General features: G+C 40.1%; 1 protein-coding gene across 1 annotated transcript; it reads right to left on the reverse strand.

Moving 5' to 3' along the window:
- Positions 1–706: 706 nt before the first annotated feature.
- On the reverse strand, positions 707–18,878 carry LOC135770657 (uncharacterized). The gene is made up of 3 exons (XM_065280343.2): positions 18,629–18,878; positions 12,972–13,503; positions 707–1,866 (listed from the first exon to the last, which is right to left on the reverse strand). Exons 1-3 carry the CDS (start codon positions 18,638–18,640, stop codon positions 788–790), a joined length of 1,623 nt encoding a protein of 540 aa, XP_065136415.1. The 5' UTR covers positions 18,641–18,878; the 3' UTR covers positions 707–787.
- Positions 18,879–19,205: the final 327 nt, after the last annotated feature.

Here is a 19,205-nt window from a genome sequence, read left to right on the forward strand (position 1 = left end):
GCTGTCCGAGCTGCATATGTCCATCGTTTTTCAGACAAACACATTTTCGGATATTTTAGAAAATGTTTTAGATCTTTCAGTTGATTAAATGTAATGTTATGAGGTCCACGACCTTCAAGTCCAAAAAAGTTCGTCCATCCTTCACAAAATAAAACCAAACGGCTCCAGGATGATAAATAAAGGTCTTCTGAGGGTAATCCGCACGGTGTTGTTGTAGAAATATCCATATTAAAAATGTATTAACGTAAATAACTACCTTCCGGTAGCGCCGCCATCTTAGACTCCTCTGTATTCAGGAGAGAGTATTAGCGTAGTGTACACACTTTTCTTAGTGACGTATGACAAATTCGGAAGGTGGGGGCACAGAGCAGCAGCAGAGTAGCCTCCGTAGGCTGCGTAAGCTCTCATCCTGAATGCGGACGCGACTAAGATGGCGGCACTACCGGAAAGTAGTTATTTACGTTAATAAAGTTTTAAATATGGATATTTCTACAACAACACCGCGCGGATTACCCTCAGAAGACCTTTGTTTATCATCCTGGAGCCGTTTGGATTTGTTTTTGTGAAGGATGGACACACTTTCTTTGGACTTGAATGTCGTGGACCCCGTAACATTACATTTAATCAACTGAAAGATCTAAAACATTTTCTTAAATATCCGAAAATGTGTTTGTCTGAAAAACGATGGACATATGCAACTCGGACAGCTTGGGGGTGAGTAAATCATGGGTTTAATATAATTTTTGGCCAAACTATCCTTGTAACTCTTCCCACAAACATTACAGTGTTAAGGTTTCTTTCCTGTATGAACTCTTTGATGGGATTTTAAGGAACCTGACTGAGCAAACGTCTTGTCACACTGAGAGCATTTGTAAGGTTTTTCACCTGTATGAAGTCTCTGGTGCTTAAGTAAGTTTGACCCTTGACTAAAACTCTTCCCACAGACACTACAGTGATAAGGTTTCTCTCCAGTGTGAACTCTTTCATGAACTATTATTTGGGATGAATGATAGAAGCTCTTTCCACAGTGAGCGCAGATGTAAGGTTTCTCTCCAGTATGAAGTCTCTGATGGATTTTTAAGGCAGATGAATAAGTATACATCTTGTCACACTGAGAGCATTTGAAAGGTTTTTCACCTGTATGAAGTCTCTGGTGAATAAGTAAATTAGGCCGATGACTAAAACTCTTCCCACAGACACTACAGTGATGAGGTTTCTCTCCAGTATGAACTCTTTGATGGGTTTTTAAGTGACCTGACTGAGCAAACGTCATGTCACACTGAGAGCATTTGTAAGGTTTTTCACCTGTATGAATTCTTATGTGATTTATTAAGATAACCTGTTGATTAAAACTCTTCTCACAGACAATACAGTGATAAGGTTTCTCTACAGTATGAACTCTCTGATGGACTTTGAAGTGACCTGAACAGGAAAACGTCTTGTCACACTGAGAGCATTTGAAAGGTTTTTCTCCTGTATGAAGTCTCTGATGAATTTTAAGATTTTGTTTGGTTTTGAAGTATTTTCCACATTCAGTGCAGTTGAAAGGCTTTTCATCACTGTGTATCCTCATGTGAACATTTAGTTTATAGGAAGAGGCACAAATCCTCCCACAGTGCTCACAGTGAAACTTCTTCTTCTCTCTGTAGTCTTCTGAATGAAGTTTCTTCTCTTGTAAGGTAGTAAAGCTGATCTCAGATCTGGTGAAGAGTTTCTGTTCTGTGTGTTTTCTCTCATGTCTCTCTAAATGTCTCTGTGAGCTGAATGTCTTTCCACAGGTGATGCAGGAAAGAGTTTGTGCTGTCAGTCGCTCTTTTGATGTTGAGGACGTTATTTCTATATCCAAACATGAATCACTCTTCACATCTGAAAGAAACATGAAACAATTCTTAACTCTTATTTCCACAAACAAGAATAAAGTAAGATTCTGTATCTTTTTCTAGATTCACACATATAGACAGAAGACAGTCAGTCCTGTTAATACAGCTGGGTCATTGCACATCAAATAAACCAAAATTTGTAATCATATGAAGAAAAAAAAAGTAATTTAGGGATCTAGAGTGCAACCAGCTGTTCAAAGGACAAAGTGTCTCCACAACTCTGTAAGTCTCCTTTAGGTTCAACAACAGACACACATACATTGTGGTCTAATCCAATCAGCGATAGTGAAGGGCGTCCACCTCCCTTCTTCTCCCTCATAAATATGAGCCGCTGTTGTGGACAAATGTGAAGTGAATGCCGCGAGCGAGAGCCAAATTGTGCGAAAGTCTGTGCGCAAGAGGGAGCGCCAAAATTAGGGATCGACTGATATGGATTTTTTTGTGCCGAATGCCGATTTTTTTCATCAGCCTTAGCCGATGACTAATACAGGCTGCCGATTTTCTTGACGTAGAACAAGTAAAAGTGTTCAGCACTCGCGTTATTTTATTTGGACCCCCAAACTTTCTTAGCTTTAGTTGGACGCACATATAGAGCAATGTGTTTACATTTTCAAAGTGTATGGCAATATTTCAGCAAAGTCAAACAGTTAAAAGATGCTTTGAAAGTTTAAAAGCTTCCAGCACTCTGCTAGTTGGGGAGAGGCAGTAAATGGGCTGCACATGAACTGCAGCATCTCCAACAACACAGAGCTGTCTGTGGACACCTGTCTGTAAATAATGCTGGGGAAAAACTATCGGCAAATGCAGCAGCCGCGTATTGGCCGTTGCCGATAAACGTAAAACCATCAAAAATCAGTCCGATATATTGGCCGGGCAACATATTGATCACTAGTAGAGATGTCCCGACCCATTTTTTGATCGGTATCTGGGATGTTAACAGGACGGATCCAATTCCAATACTGTGTGTTGTGGCCAATGTGAATGTGTGTGCATGTATAGTGTGTGTGTGTGTGTGTGGGTGGGTGGGCGTTAGGTTGGCGTGAATGATTTGTCCGTTACGTCACCTGCGCACCTGTATGTGCTAATCAGCCAGGCGAGTAAGGGAATCACTGGGAAGCCAGAGGGGTAAGTTAGCTGAGGAAGCCACACAGTTTTTCAACCTCAGCTGTGCGATGGTGATGGTTTTTAGTCTGTTCGTCTTTAAAAGTTTAAGTCAGTCGTTTGTATATGTTTTTAAATTTACATAATAAAGAAGAGTTAATTGTACAACGATGGAGGACCTCATTTATTTGCAACAGCAAGAGTTGGAAATGGCTTCAAAATACCTGTAGTGGCTTTTTTTTGTGGACAGATTGCCACTACATTTTGTTGAAAAACTTAGCTTCAAAGGACTGAAAGATTGGATTTGCCACGCGAAGGACAGCGCCGCGCTTCATTGATTGAGTGCCAGCTGAATCCACTCAACTGAATGCAGACACAGGCTGGGAAAGAGCTTCGCAGGGGAATCACGGTAGTACAAAATAAGGATTGTTACATGCGGGGGTGGAAGAGATTGGCCTTCTCACAAAAGGGATACAGGTACGTCCTGCTACAATTCTTAATAAAGCCTTCAGCAGTTCTGCTATATCAATATGAAAATGAGTGATGTGTCTGCAGCTGTCAATCGAAATGAAACCGAAAATGAAAGTGGTAAAAGATCGGTCAAATTAACGGTCAAAGCATTGCAATTACAAATCATATCAAATCAAAAGGAAAGGAATTCCAGGTTAAAGAAATTATACAAACCAACAAAGGATGTTAAGCAACTGATGCTTTTAAAGGGAAATGTGTCTGATGTACAAACAAAGTATGAAATGTGTTTGAAACTTTGTGTGGAAATTGAACAGTTTCACGACGCATTGAAACAAAAACTGCCTGATGATGAAATGTCAAAGCAAAATGAATAGGTTGAAACTCAAATGCACAACAATAAAGCAATAATGCAAAACATGGAAAAGTGTTTGATTGATAAAAGGGACAATGATGATGATGCTGCATTAAATGAAGCTGCACCAGCCACCACTGTGGTCACTGATGACATTAGTCCAGGGGACAGCGTTTCTAATGTTGGTGGTAAATCAGGCTCATCAACTGGCCGTTACAGCAATAGGTCTTCAAGGTCTTCAATTTCCTCTGCATGCTTAAAAGCAGAGGCGGAAAAAGACGCTCTTCTTGCCAAGGCAGCTGCCCTTAAACAAAAACATGAGCTGGACGCTCAGGAGGAGCAACTCAGGCAAAAAAGGGAATTGCTGGAATTGCAAAGTCAAATTGCTGTACAAACTGCAAAGGTTAATGTTTACAGAGGATCTGATGTGGAGAGCTCACAAGCTCATTCAGATGGAATGAATTCGTATTTGCGAAGATCTAAACGAAAATCTTCTCTCAGACTCTCTGCTACGGAATTTGTTCCACAAAGTTCAAAGCCTCAATTCAATCATCCACCAACAGGAGGCAGCAATGCGGCAGTGCAAACAGAGGTTCAACCTACGTATTCCAATCCTCAGTTTAATCTTCCACCAACAGGAGGCAGCAATGCAGCAGGGATAACAGAGGCTCAGCCTAAGTATTCTAATTCTCAGTTCAATCTTCCATCAATAAGAGGTGACAAAACTGTCATATCAATGGGAGGAAGACGCAAGGAAATATTTTCAGAGTATGTTGTACCAAAAGCTCATGCTCTGAATCCCCAACCAAGCATACCTCAAATATGTCAGGAAACATATCATGCAACACATCATACAAAGGAACCCATTCAACATGTTGACCTGATGCAAACTAATGTGGACCAGGGCAATCTTCTTTCCATTATGAAACAACAAAATGACATAACAGCTTTATTAGTGCAACAACATTCTTCATTATCATTACCTCCAAGGGATATACCATGCTTTGATGGAGATCCGCTAGAGAACAGCACCTTTATTAGAGCATTCGAGCATGGAGTGGAGGGAAAGGCTGGTAGCAGCATTGACTGTTTATACTTTTTGGAGCAGTATACTAAAGGACAACCTAGGGAGCTGGTTAAGAGCTGTCAGCACATGCCACCAGACAGAGGATATCAAAAGAGCAAAGGCCCTCTTACAAGAACGTTTTGGAAATGAACAAAAAATAGCCACTGCATACATGGAAAAAGCTCTTGGATGGCCATCAGTAAAATCTGAAGACATTGAAGCTTTGCAAGCCTTTGCTTTGTATTTACGTGTCTGTTGTAACGCTATGGAGAACATCAGCTATATGTCAGAGATGAATATGCCATCCAACATGCGTGCTATTGTTTTGAAGTTACCATATAAATTGAGGGAAAAGTGGAGAAGCACTGCTTATGAGCTGCAGGAAAAGCATAGTCGTCAAGCACGTTTCAGTGATATGGTCAACTTAATTGAAAGGCAAGTGTCTATTGCTTCCAGTCCACTCTTTGGAAACATTCAGGATACATTTACTTCAACGACTAAGTGTAAGGAGAGAAACAAAGTCTCACGAGTATGCTTTAAAGGAAAAGGAAGCAGTTTTGCTACTTCTGTGGCAGCTGTCAATTGTCAACCTGTGACTCAAAAGCAAAATGAGAGAAACTTAACTGATAAACCAAATAAGGTAATTTGTCTGCTGTGTGAAGAGGGTCACAAATTGGAGTTGTGTCCCAAAATGGAAAAGAAGTTACACAATGAAAAAATTAACTTCTTGAAGGAGAAAGGTGTTTGTTTTGGGTGTTTATCTGTTGGACACATGAGCAGGGACTGTCATAGGCGTCTGTCTTGTAAATTGTGTAATCTGAAACATCCTACCATCCTTCACATCCATTCAAAGGAGAAGAAAACCAATTCAGAGGACACACAGCAGGAAATATCAGGAAACAGTCATAAGGTTTCTCCCAAGACATGTGGCCATATAGGGGCCGGAGCACAGGACAGTGTATTGGCAATTGTGCCTGTTCAGGTTAAGGCTAAGAAAGGTAACCAAGTGTTAACTACATATGCATTTTTAGATCCTGGCAGCACAGCCACTTTCTGCTCTGAACGACTCATGAGGGAGCTAAAAGTCAGAGGAAGGAGTGCCAAAATTTTGTTAAGGACTATGAATCAAGAAAAGTTTGTTGACAGTCATGTTATCTCAGGATTGGAGATAGCTGCACTCAATGGTAACACCTACTTTGAATTGCCAGAAGTTTACACACAGTGTAAAATGCCTGTGACTCGTGACAACATCCCACGACAGGAAGAGTTAAGTGCATGGCCATACTTAAGCTCTGTGGAAATTCCTGTAATTGATGCTGATGTGGAGCTGTTAATTGGGACCAATGTTCCAAAGGCATTGGAACCATGGAAAGTGTTACACAGCGACAACGAAGGACCTTATGCTGTTAAAACCCTACTCGGCTGGGTTATCAATGGACCAGTGAGAGGAGGCAATGAGACTGAGATTAGCTGTCCCACTATTACAGCCAATAGAATAACTATTGCTCATATAGAGGAACTACTGGTGAAGCAATACAATCATGATTTCAATGATAAATCGGCAGATGACAAGCTAGAAATGTCTAGAGAAGATCTCAATTTTATGGCAATCATGAACAGTTCAGCTGAACTCAACAGTGGACATTACTGCATGAGATTACCTTTTAGAGAGGATAATGTTGTTATGCCCAATAACCGCCATGTTGTTGAGCAAAGGGCTCTCTGCCTGAAAAGAAAACTTGAGAAAAATGCAACATTTAAGGAGGAATATGTTCAGTTCCTTGGTGATGTCATAGACAAGGGCTATGCAAAGAGGGTGCCAGAACATCAATTGAAAGGAAAAGAAGGAAAGGTCTGGTACATCCCGCACCATGGCGTGCATCATCCCAAAAAAGGAACCCTGAGAGAGTGGTGTTTGACTGCGGTGCAAGTTTCAAAGGGACTTCCCTCAACAATCAACTACTCCAGGGACCTGACTTGACAAATTCTTTGCTTGGAGTTCTCATAAGGTTTCGTCAAGAACCTATAGCAGTGATGGCGGATATACAGGCAATGTATCACCAAGTCAAAGTGGCAAAACTAGATGCAGATTTTCTTCGTTTCCTCTGGTGGCCAAATGGTGAACTGACACAACATCTCACTGAATACAGAATGACTGTTCATTTGTTTGGTGCAATATCATCACCCAGCTGTGCTAGTTTTGCCCTAAGAAAGACTGCTGATGACAACACAGAAAAATTTCCAGCACATGTGATCAACACCATCAAGCAGAACTTTTATGTAGATGACTGCTTGAAGTCAATGCCTTCAGAGGCAGAAGCAATGGTCTTGGTGAAAGACCTGACAGCTCTATGCCAATTGGGAGGATTTCAGTTGTTGAAATGGGTCAGTAACAACAGATCAGTGTTGGAGTCCATTGATGTAGAGAAAAGAGCTAAAGAAATCAAAGGTCTGGATTTCGACAGAGACGATCTCCCTGTAGAGAGAACATTGGGTTTGCAATGGTGTGCAGAAACTGACACCTTCAGATTCAAGATGGTAGTCCAGGAAAGACCATTTACAAGAAGAGGCATCTTGTCTGTTGTGAGTTCTGTATACGACCCCATTGGATTCCTGGCACCTTTTACCTTACCTGCCAAGTTGATGCTGCAAAACCTTTGTAGGTTGAGCTACAGTTGGGATGACCTCATTCCTCAACAATACCAGCAGCAGTGGGTCAGGTGGCTGGAAGACCTAAAAGGGCTTAGCGCATTCAGCATGCCAAGATGCATCAAACCAAAAGATTTTGGACAGCTCAAAAGTGTCCAACTGCATCACTTCTCTGATGCTTGCGAGGATGGCTACGGCACGGTTTCATACCTGAGGTTAAAAAATGATCAGGACAAAGTTCATCTAGCCTTCATTTTAGGAAAGGCACGAGTTGCTCCAGTCAAGAAGGTGACAATCCCAAGGATGGAACTAACAGCTGCTGTGCTTGCTGTCAGAGTTGACAGAATGCTGAAAGCAGAGCTACAATTAGAGCTGGAAAGTTCAATTTTCTGGACGGACAGCACAACTGTGCTAAAGTACATCAGGAATGAAACGAAATTTTTGTTTCAAATAGGATCTCCATAATCAGAGAAGCCAATGTTGTCTCCCAATGGAGGTATGTTGACACAAACCAGAATCCAGCAGACGAAGCCTCCCGGGGTTTAAAAGCTGAAGAACTCATTACATACATGTTGCAGATGGATCCATGGTCCAGACTTCCTTTTCAAGAATGAAGGTGACTGGCCTATAAATATTGTGGAACCTACTTCTTCTTTTAGCTGTGATGACCCTGAGGTCAAAGGACAGGCTGTTGTGAATACTATAATCCTCAAAGAGTCACAAAATGCAATGACCCAGCTGATTACAAACTTCTCGTCATGGAAAAGGTTGAAGACCTCAGTTGCTTGGTTTCATCGGTGGAGAAAGGTGTTGCAGTTGTTGTGTCACAAAAGACAGGAAATACAAGAGTGTGTGTCTGGTAGTGGACTTGACCTATCTGAACAGAAGAACAAAGTGGAAAAGGAGATGCAAGGCTTCAAAGCCACATTGGGTGGTCAGACTTTGGCATTGGATGATATTAACACTGCTGAAAGTGCCATTATTCAGTATTGCCAAATGGAAAAGTTCAGCAATGAAATAACTGCATTGAAAAGTGGAATATCTGGAGTTAAGAAAAATAGTCCAATTTACAAACTTGATCCAGTGCTGGAAAATAGGCTTTTGAGAGTGGGGGGACGACTCAGTAAAGCGGCCATGCCTGATGACATGAAACACCCAGTCATTCTTGCTAAAGATCAGCACATCTCAACTCTCATTTTGCGCCACATTCATGAGCAATTGGGACATTGTGGAAGAAATCATCTGCTTTCCAGACTCCGCCAACAGTATTGGATCACCAGTGCTAATTCTGCAGCCAGAAAGATAATTTCTTCCTGTGTTATTTGTAGACGCTATAGGGGAAATTTGGGTGAGCAAAAGATGGCTAATTTGCCAAAGGAAAGACTCCAACCAGATCTTCCACCATTTACAAATTCGGGTGTCGATTATTTTGGTCCTTTCGAGGTGAAGGCAGGCCGTAGCCGCATCAAAAGATATGGAGTTATCTTCACTTGTATGGCCAGCAGGGCAGTACATTTGGAAATGGCGTACTCACTGGACACCAGTTCATGCATCCATGCATTGCGTAGATTCATTTCAAGACGAGGCCAAGTGTCACACATTAGATCTGATAATGGAACCAACTTTGTCGGAGCAGAACGTGAACTGCGACAAGCTCTATCTGCTCTGAATCACAAGCAAATTCAAAACACATTACTTCAATCTGGAGTAAAATGGACTTTCAACACCCCTAGTGCTTCACATCATGGAGGGGTATGGGAGAGAATCATTTGTATGGTCAGGAAGGTGCTGAATTCCGTACTTCATCAGCAAACTACAGATGATGAAGGATTGCAAACTCTTCTGTGTGAGGTGGAAGCTATTCTTAATGACCGTCCACTCACAAAAAGTTCAGATGATCCTAATGATTTGGAACCCCTGACTCTCAATCACATTATCTTGTTATAGGGCAAACCTGCTTTACCACCAGGACTTTTTGACACAAGTGATCTGTACACCAGACGGCGATGGAGGCAAGTTCAGTTTCTTGCTGATCTTTTCTGGCACAGATGGGTTCGGGAGTACATTCCACTACTACAGGAATGGCAACGGTGGTCAAAGGACAAGAGAAGCTTTGTTGTAGGGGACATTGTTCTTGTGGCAGATTCTACTGCCCCTCGTGGATCCTGGCTGTTAGGAAAGGTGTTGCAGACCTTTCCAGACACACAGGGACTGGTACGTTCTGTCAAAGTCCTGACTAAATGCAACATACTTGAGACCAATCACAAAGATCTGTCTTTTGTTGGAGGCTGATTAAGACTTTTGTAATGCTGTAACCTCAATTTTGAGGTTATCTACTCCATGGACATTCACTTGCACTATGAACATTATTGATTGAAAATGCACACTTGCACCATGAACATTATTGAATGATTTGTCATTGGCTCCATTATTAATTTGATGAATTGTTGTGTTAATATACAGTAACAATTAGGGGCCGGTGTGTTGTGGCCAATGTGAATGTGTGTGCATGTATAGTGTGTGTGTGTGTGGGTGGGCGTTAGGTTGGCGTGAATGATTTGTCCGTTACGTCACCTGCGCACCTGTATGTGCTAATCAGCCAGGGTAGTAAGGGAATCACTGGGAAGCCAGAGGGGTAAGTTAGCTGAGGAAGCCACACAGTTTTTCAACCTCAGCTGTGCGATGGTGATGGTTTTTAGTCTGTTCGTCTTTAAACGTTTAAGTCAGTCGTTTGTATATGTTTTTAAATTTACATAATAAAGAAGAGTTAATTGTACAACGATGGAGGACCTCATTTATTTGCAACAGCAAGAGTTGGAAATGGCTTCAAAATACCTGTAGTGGCTTTTTTTTTGTGGACAGATTGCCACTACACTGTGCTTTAGCCGTGGCGGTAACTGACAAGCTATTAAAAGGAAAAAGTATTATAAAAGCACCATAAACATTTTTATGCACTATATTCAAAGTCTTTTTAACCTGTCATGCACCCGGGATGTGCATTAAAGGTCCGGTTAAGCGCATAATTCCCAAAATAACCATCTGCACACTAAAGCCTTTTTACTAGGACAGTTTTACACAATTAAGGAAAATATATTTAGCATACTTATTTGATCAAACGTACCTATTATATGTTCTCCTTAACACCGCCATGATTAATAATTACTATTAATAAATGTCCTTGTAACTCATTTTAAATTATTGGTTTTTACTTTTAAAATTATACTAGATGTAGCAGAAAGCACTATACACATTTAACAATTTTTGTGTGTGTGTGCAGGCACACGCGTGCTGTGCATGAGGAAGTTGCTTCATTGCAGTTTGGTTCAGCAGAAATACATTTATTTTCAATAGAACACTGCATTAGGCTTGCATCACTTGCATTGCGGTGCATTTTAGGTGAAGCATCCGTTTGAAAAATTGCATCACAACATCACGTCCCGGTGTATACAGTGAATGCATGCGGAAATTATTGTTGCGTGGCTACATAAAAGTTTAAGCATATGTGATGCATTACCGCAATTGGTCTGACTGGTGCGTGAGAGAGACGAGGGTGCATGCGTGTGTGTGTGTGTGTCTGTGAGAAATGGTTCTTTTTTTTGCAATGGAACGTGAATATGTTTACTACTTAAAAACATAAAATCTAAACATCATATCTAGTCAAACCGCATAACGACATGGCTACAAATCAGTATGGGATTAAATTCAGCGAACATCAATAGGCTTAGGCTACGTTACCTTGCTTCATCGACGCTTGCTGAAACAGGAGTGGAAGTTTTCGATTCAGATGCTGAATGTAATTTAATGAAAAGAATGTAATAATACCAAACTATAGACATTCTCTGCCATTTATGGACATCTCATCGCGGCAACTACATTCAAAATGTATCACACACTATGGTGTGCTTCCTGAACATTGGCTTGCCACAATAGTCGGTGAAACAGTGATAACCTGTGCTTCAACCTCTCACCAGTTAGATCACTTGCCCACCGCGACACCCTCTTTCATCGTCGTTTTGATATTTTCGTGTAATTAAATCATTTAGTTTCGTTAGAGAGAGCAAACAAACAACTGAATGTGTCTGCTGCCTGAATTCAGCGGAGCTGAACGCGAGTCACGTCACAGAGCAGCAGGTGTCAGATTTAATTTATTCTTATCAGAGTGTGCGAGACGATCTGACTGACCAGATGATAGCAGAAGCCACGTGCTTACTCGTTTTGTTATAATACACATATATGAAGTTTAATATAAGCGGGATCGTTTTGTTGTTGTGCCCATCATTCAAGCAGCGCTTTATGGAGAAGTAGCCGGTTGCTCTGCTTGGGACTGGCGGGTTCTGTGCACTGATCTATATAAATGACTGGATTGCGCATAGAACGCTTGACGTAACTGCGTGAGGTGAAGCCAGCGCAGAGTTCGAGCCGCCATCTTGGTATACCTAACCGGCAGAGAGCGTCATTGACTTCCATGAGAAAATCATGATCAAAATTTACTCCCCTTTACATTGTATCAGTTACACAAGGTTAATTTTTAGGATATGTGTACGTTAATTATTTGTTAATTCTGGTGTTATTTGCAATGTTTATGTTTTAATCGGGCAGGATAATGGATTTATAAAAAAACGTTAAGGTGAGTGTGTCTGTTGCATTTGTTAATGACACAGGTATAAATAAAGTTTTTTTTGACATTCAGCTACACTGTGACGGTCAGCGTTATTTCTTTAAATAAGTTTAGGTAACTTGTAAGCTAATTATTGATTTCAGAATGAGCATGTTTATTGTCATTAATACTAAATATGCTGCGGTCTGTCTGCTGATCTGATACTGTAATAAAGATGAATGTATAATAACTGATTAAAACGCAAAATGTACAACTTTCAGTAAATAACTATTTACATGCTTTGGACGTTTGTGTTGTAATAATGTACAGGGTAAGTTCACATATAAAAACGGAGACGAGTAAAGTGATGTTTTTTCTAAGTGAGAGAACTTGCAAAATAGCAGGGTGTTCAAATACTTATTTTCCGAACTGCATAACCTTTTTCTCTGATTTCTAATCTTAAAAATATCATAACTTTCTCAATACTCAATGGATTTTTACAATCCAGGTAAGGAAATGTCTGCTCTGTCTAGTCATGTGATACATTTTGAGCTTTAGGGTTTTTGAAAATTATGTCATCTTACATTTTTGCTATAAGCCAGAGAAATGACAAGGAGGCAGCCTCACGCAATACAAAGTCAATGCAGACGGATGGATTTTTTCCTCCCGGTGTGCGTGGTTTTCAGATTATGACGCATATTGCGCTAAGTATTATAGATATCCTAAACTTCATTTAAAATTTTTGTACTCAAATTTTTTGGTCTTTTGATCAGTGAGTTTGTGACTGAAAACCCAAAACAGGTGCTTACACAGTTAAAAAATGTAAAAAATACAACAATAATTGAGGAGACATACCTGATGTAATGAAATCATCATCTTCCTCAGTGCGATCTTCCTCTTCTGTGTGTTCAGTTTTGATTTCTGTGGATTCAGTTTTGATTTCTGTGGGTTCAGTTTTGATTTCTGTGGGTTCAGTTTTGATTTCTGTGGGTTCAGTTTTGATTTCTGTGGGTTCAGTTTTAATCTTCATCATGAGGTTCGTGCAGTCGATGATTTTAACTGAACACATCTTCAGTTTGGTCTGCAGGATCTGCTGCTGTTCTCCAGCGTTACAGACAGAATCCAGAGACTCTGTGGAGGTTTGATCCTCCTGTAAGCTCTGTTTACTGTCACACACTGTAGTGCTCTGAGTGTCTGTGGGCTTTGACTCAGTATAACAGAGTAAAATCAGACTGAGCTCGGAGTCCTGTGTGTGTCTGGATTTCTCTTCAGAGAGTTTAGAGTCCAGCAGTGGCTGTGGTGTGCGGCTCTGATCTCTGCTCATCCACACTGAATCCAGACTCCCATCATCAGTCACATACACTGAAGATTCACAACAATCCACATACTGACAACACAACACACACAGACAGTAATATTAATCAGTGTTGGGCAAGTTACTTCCAAAGTGTAATACATTATATATTACAAATTACTGTCATTTAAAAGTAATTAGTTACATTACAATATTATTGTCTATGAACTGTAATGAGTTACACTACTTTTGCCTTACTTTTGAGTTACTTTCATCAAAATAGCAGAATTATGACTAGGCATGATAAAATATAGTTTATTGCTGCTTATAAATCTAGAAGTTATGTGTTGGCCCTAGAGCTTTGAATAGGCACAGTAAAGACTTATGGTAAAATACAGTAACAATCACTCAGGGTTCCGACACCTTAGTTAACCTCAAATTCAAAGACCTTTCTAAGGACTTTCCAGATCCAAAACCCTCAAATGCAAGGACTAAATGTGCGGACACATTTTAAGTGAGAGCAAGATTACATCGTGTTACCTTTTAAGATACATTGTTACAGTTCCCTTTCGAGGGAACTCGTGCTGCATCACTGTGGTGACACTTTGGGGACGCCTCCAGTGGTAAGTGTGTCTGAATGTGTATATTAAATTCAACCAATGGTGAGGTTTAATGACAAAGACAGGGTGATGCGGGACAGGAAGTATATCGCTATCTGAAATATTGCCAAAGACTGCGTTACAGGGACGCAGGAAACAACTTCTCACTTCTCAGGGAACAACAGTTACATACGTAACCCGAGACGTTTTCATGTGTCAAACACAACTATGCAAAAAACCATTTTGGAATGAATTAGGGGTGTATTGATTAACCGTGCAAATGCACGTTTTCTCAATGAATGAATCTGAATGAAATACGGTGAAATCCCAGCACATCCGAACGCCAGGGGGCGCTCTTGTGCAGAAACTCCCTTTGTGCCACAGAAGAAGTAGCATTACAAACGCTATTCCAGGAAATGTCTACAGGAATATTTATACGCTGTTCTTCAAATTGTTTCAGGTATTTAATGATAATAAAGAATATTTTGAATGATTTTTATTTAACGAGTGTTGCTTTTTTTTATTTCACGTTATAAATGACTCAGACTCATAATGATTTTAGATTGATAAGGACTTCCTACTGATCACAGAGCCGTAGTACACGCACAAGCTGTGCATGAGACAAAGAATCGCAGCCTTGCGATTCAGAATCGATTTCAGACAGGCATTTTTAAGGGGACACGCAATTGAATCGTTATATCCCTAGAATGAATCAACATTCGCATACAGAAGATATAAGCATTTAAAGCAAACAGTTTAGCACGTGTGCTTAAAAAGTCTATTTGTATTATATTATCCTACACTACATAGAGAATAATATGGAATTTTTTCCAGAAAACTTTTTGCATAAAATAGATTCAAGCACGTTCAATGAACTGTATCTATGTATGTATTTTTTCAAAAACTTCCCAGGGCCTTGAATTTTTCCCCCCAGATTCAAAAACTTTCAAGGATTTCAAGGACCCATGGGAACCCTGATCACTGTCAGAATCATAAACATAGACAAATGATCTGGTAAAAGTCTGGTAAATTATGGTACACATACCAAACACTAGAGCTAGAGCCCACTATAATGCAACCTATAGCCTAATAACATGGCAAGACACACAACCTCTTTTCATTTCTATTCTTTAATTCACTTTTAATTCAGACTCACAGCACAAACCTGGCATGCACTGGGTTGACACTAAGGGTGTCACGATTTCGATTTTAAATCGAAATCGATCGAAATTAAGTCACAACCTCGAACTTCGACTTAAAAAATGGGATCGTCGATGCTGCCACGCTCCCATGTCACGTCCGGTCGGCTTCTCAAGCGGGGAAAATTAAACCTCTCAGAGGTGCCTTTAAAAACATGGGTCCAGCGGAATGCGATTTGTATTTTAAACACGAGGGATGTATTGCTACAACTCCTTGTAATGCATATCATAAACAGGATTACTACCTAGTGATCTGCCTTCGGACAGAGCGAGCGCAGCTCTCTGCACGTGTGCGAGAGAGCCGCCAAGATGCAGCGGGTTATATTTAAACAAATGGGATAGTTTGCCTTCGCATGAAACGCATAAAACTGAATAAATACGTAATGATTACTACTTTAGTTTATGTTTAGACTTTGGACAGATGCGAGAGCGCGTGCACGTGAGACAGAGAGAAGCGCAGCTGCTTATGACGCACCGGTTTTATTTCAGATGTTAGAAGGAGTCCAAGACGCGCGCATTAAGTCCATGTGCGTGCAAGAAGGAATCCTCTCTCTACAAGCTCTCTCGAGTAAAGTGAAGCCCACAAACCCCCATGTGAGGAAAAACATGCAATGTGCATGTTAATGTGAAACTATAATAATAATAATAAAGGCATATCATTTTTTGTCTTTTTTCAAAAATAATAATCATAAAAAAAATCGAGAATCGAATCGAACCGTGACCTTAGAATCGAAAATGTAATCGAATTGAGGATTTGGAGAATCGTGACACCCCTAGTTGACACATATCAAAAAGTGCTATTGGAGGATCAGGCCTCAAGGAATATATACAGCTCATTTCAGTACAATAAGGAATCGGATTACATGTAGGCTAACAAATAATTGCTTAATAAAACACAAACAAACAGAGGAACACTGCTTTTTGCCAAACAATGCATATAGGCTACCATACAAAGGCTGGTAAAAACGGTACTAAATTATATTTAGATAACCATGTTTAAAGGCGCTCTAAGCGAATAATGTGCGACGTCACTTCCTGTTGATGTTTGAACTGTTTTCAAACAGACAGAGCGTAGCTAACTCCTCCCCCTCCCCCTCCCTTCCGTGCTTTCATGAACGCGCCCAACCCCCACCCCCAAATCCTTCTTGCCGTTTATTGGCTGGAATACTTTGTTTTGTTTTGTGCTGGCTAGGTTTGGCCATTTGTTGATATTGCCGTTTGTGAAGCCTGGGCTGTCTACAGAGATCGCGTTTTTTTACAGTTTGATCAGCGGACAGGCAGCAAGCAGATAGTGAGGAGATGTTTCCGGTATGTAACAAAAAATGTTTTATGGTCTAAAACGCTTCAATTCGCTTAGAGCACCTTTAAGTCTACATTACGTTGTAGTTTAGGTTGCTGTTTGTAATAAAACTGTAGATAGCATAGGAACAACCTAGCAATCTATTATATATATGGACTGTAACCATAGCAACGTTGTCATTGCTGGTGTTGATATGGATTTTACTGACAACCTTTTTTTAAGTCTCTACTTCTGGGGTTTGAGCAGCATGGGAGATCGATATAAACTTTCTGTTGCTTTTACTTAGTGCGCTCGTTCGCAGAATTATTTTTTTTTTTCACTGCATGCGTCTGCCGCGCTACCGGACCCGATTGCGACCACTTTATTCAATGCTTATACAGCCGCGGACTTCCCAGAAAATGCTCTTTAAGATACGCTCTATATTTGACGCGAATCGCGTCCAAATCGCAGTTCAAATACAAAATCTTAGTAAAAATGAACATGCTGCATACAGCACCCGGAAACAGATACTATTTTAGCCGCAGCTTTTTCCTCTGTGGATGCTGGTCGCGCAGCATTGGTCAAAAATAAAAATAACAGGGTCTAATTTTGAAATGCATTATTGTAACGCGCGTTATTAAGACTGTAACGAGTACAATATTACCAAAATTTTATTAGTAATGCGTTATTTCACTGCGTTACGGCGAAAACTAATATTTTACCAGTGGGGAACCTTCAGGGCCTTCTACGCCTTCAGAGAAGGCCTTAAAAAAAATTTTTTTATAATAATAATAATAATACAAATAAATAATATAGTATTCAATAAAAATATGTTTTTATTTTTTTACATTTCTATTTAATTCAATTTAATACAATACATGTTATATATTTTCTCTCATCTATGTTCTAACGTTAAGCTTACTGTCAGATTCATGTCATGAAAACATCTAATCCAATCAGAATCGTCTGTCTCTATTAAGGCCCGGTTATCTGGCTCATTCATTGGTTAGGACCTCATGAATCCGAGGGAAGGCCAAGCTATGTGTTTTGGTGTGGAGAGTGACGGGCAAATCGACCAATCACGTTTTGATTTCAAGTGGGCGGGTAAAAAACAAAACATTGTAAGCCTTCATGAAGTCCTAATCATGCAACAAACTGGATGCGAGCTGCCGTGAAACACCAAAGACGAAGATCATAGACCGTTAATATTAATACAGTCTAATGGCCCGAATCTCTGCGGTGAGAGTGGTTGAGGTAAATGGCGGAAAACGTGATTGACGTTGTGGTTAGCTTGAGGTAAAAACGAAATTACTTAAGCGCGTACTCGTGAAGAGCACAGCCTGTAGAAGCGCGTGCAGAGGAGCCTGTGCATATGACGCGAACACGAGCGAGAAAAATAATGGGTTTAATTACACTTTTACTTCCTGACAGTTTCACTTGTTACGTGAGGATAGTAATGACTGACAGACGACGCCGAATTACATACAATATAATTTCCTAACTAAATCTGAGAGAATGCGAAAACATTCAAATATCTTTTTTCCCCGCTATACCCAATGGGCAGGGCGGAGATACATTTTGGTAGCCCTCGGGGCTCGGGCTAGAGATTTTGCGAGCCCTGGATATATTATAACAACAGTTATAAGCCACAAGGAGGTGCACTGAGAACGCAGGGTGCTATATGTCCCCTTAGGAAAAAGACTAACAAGGTATCCTACAGCTAAATATATATTTCCAAAAAATAAAAAATAAATTAAAGAACATCATTTAAGCATGTTAAATGCAAATTTACAGAGCCCCTGTCATTACAGAGCAGCAGAGTCTGTATTTGTGTTTATCAGTTAAAGTCATTTTAAACTTTAAAACTGCATTTAAAGGCAGACAATGCCCATTCTGTAATTTAACTTTGCGTGCTCAGAATTTTTACACGTTCACTGTATGATTTAACGAAATACGAATAGCCTAGTATTATGGATGGAGAGGCATTTGCACTTCATTGCATATTTTGAAGGCCCAGCTGAAGTACCCACGGTTCGCCACTGTATTTTACTGTATATTTTGTAATGCGTTAACTTACCCCCAACACTGGAAATGATTTGATGTTGTATGATTCAGGTAAATGATGTTTAAGCTGTACAAACCTCTCGATTCATTGTTAAATCTCCTCTTGACCTCAGCTTTGTCTCCAGTAACGCCACCTCTTTCTTCAGCTGAGAGATTTCTGTGATGAAATCATCAATATATCTAGCATGAACAGATCAGTTCCTACTGATTTACAGCACAGCACACCTCATCATCAACGTCTTAACACTTAAACAAAACTCTGTTTACACTCAATGAAACACGCAAGAGAGAAAAACACTGAGGATACACAAACACATCACACTCGCGCTCTTTCTTTCTTTCTTTAGTGAGTTTATCTGCGGACTAAAGAGCTGCAGCGCCTCCTGCTGTACTGGAGAGAGAAGACGCTCACTGATTTACAATGGATTTGGCCAAACAAATCATCACAAACTATTCTATAAAGTAATGACTAAATGAAAAGAAAGGGTGGGAAAATAATTGATGAACAATAAAACAAAACATCAAACTTTTAAAGTCATAAAGATATGACATCGTAGGACAAAGAGATTATGATCAGATTAAAAGTAGAAACACAACATTTTATTTTCATTGTAATGATGCAGCATAACATTTTAAAAACGTTGTAAAATACCT

This window comes from Paramisgurnus dabryanus, chromosome 8 (assembly GCF_030506205.2).
Source record: "Paramisgurnus dabryanus chromosome 8, PD_genome_1.1, whole genome shotgun sequence".
NCBI lineage: Eukaryota > Metazoa > Chordata > Actinopteri > Cypriniformes > Cobitidae > Paramisgurnus > Paramisgurnus dabryanus.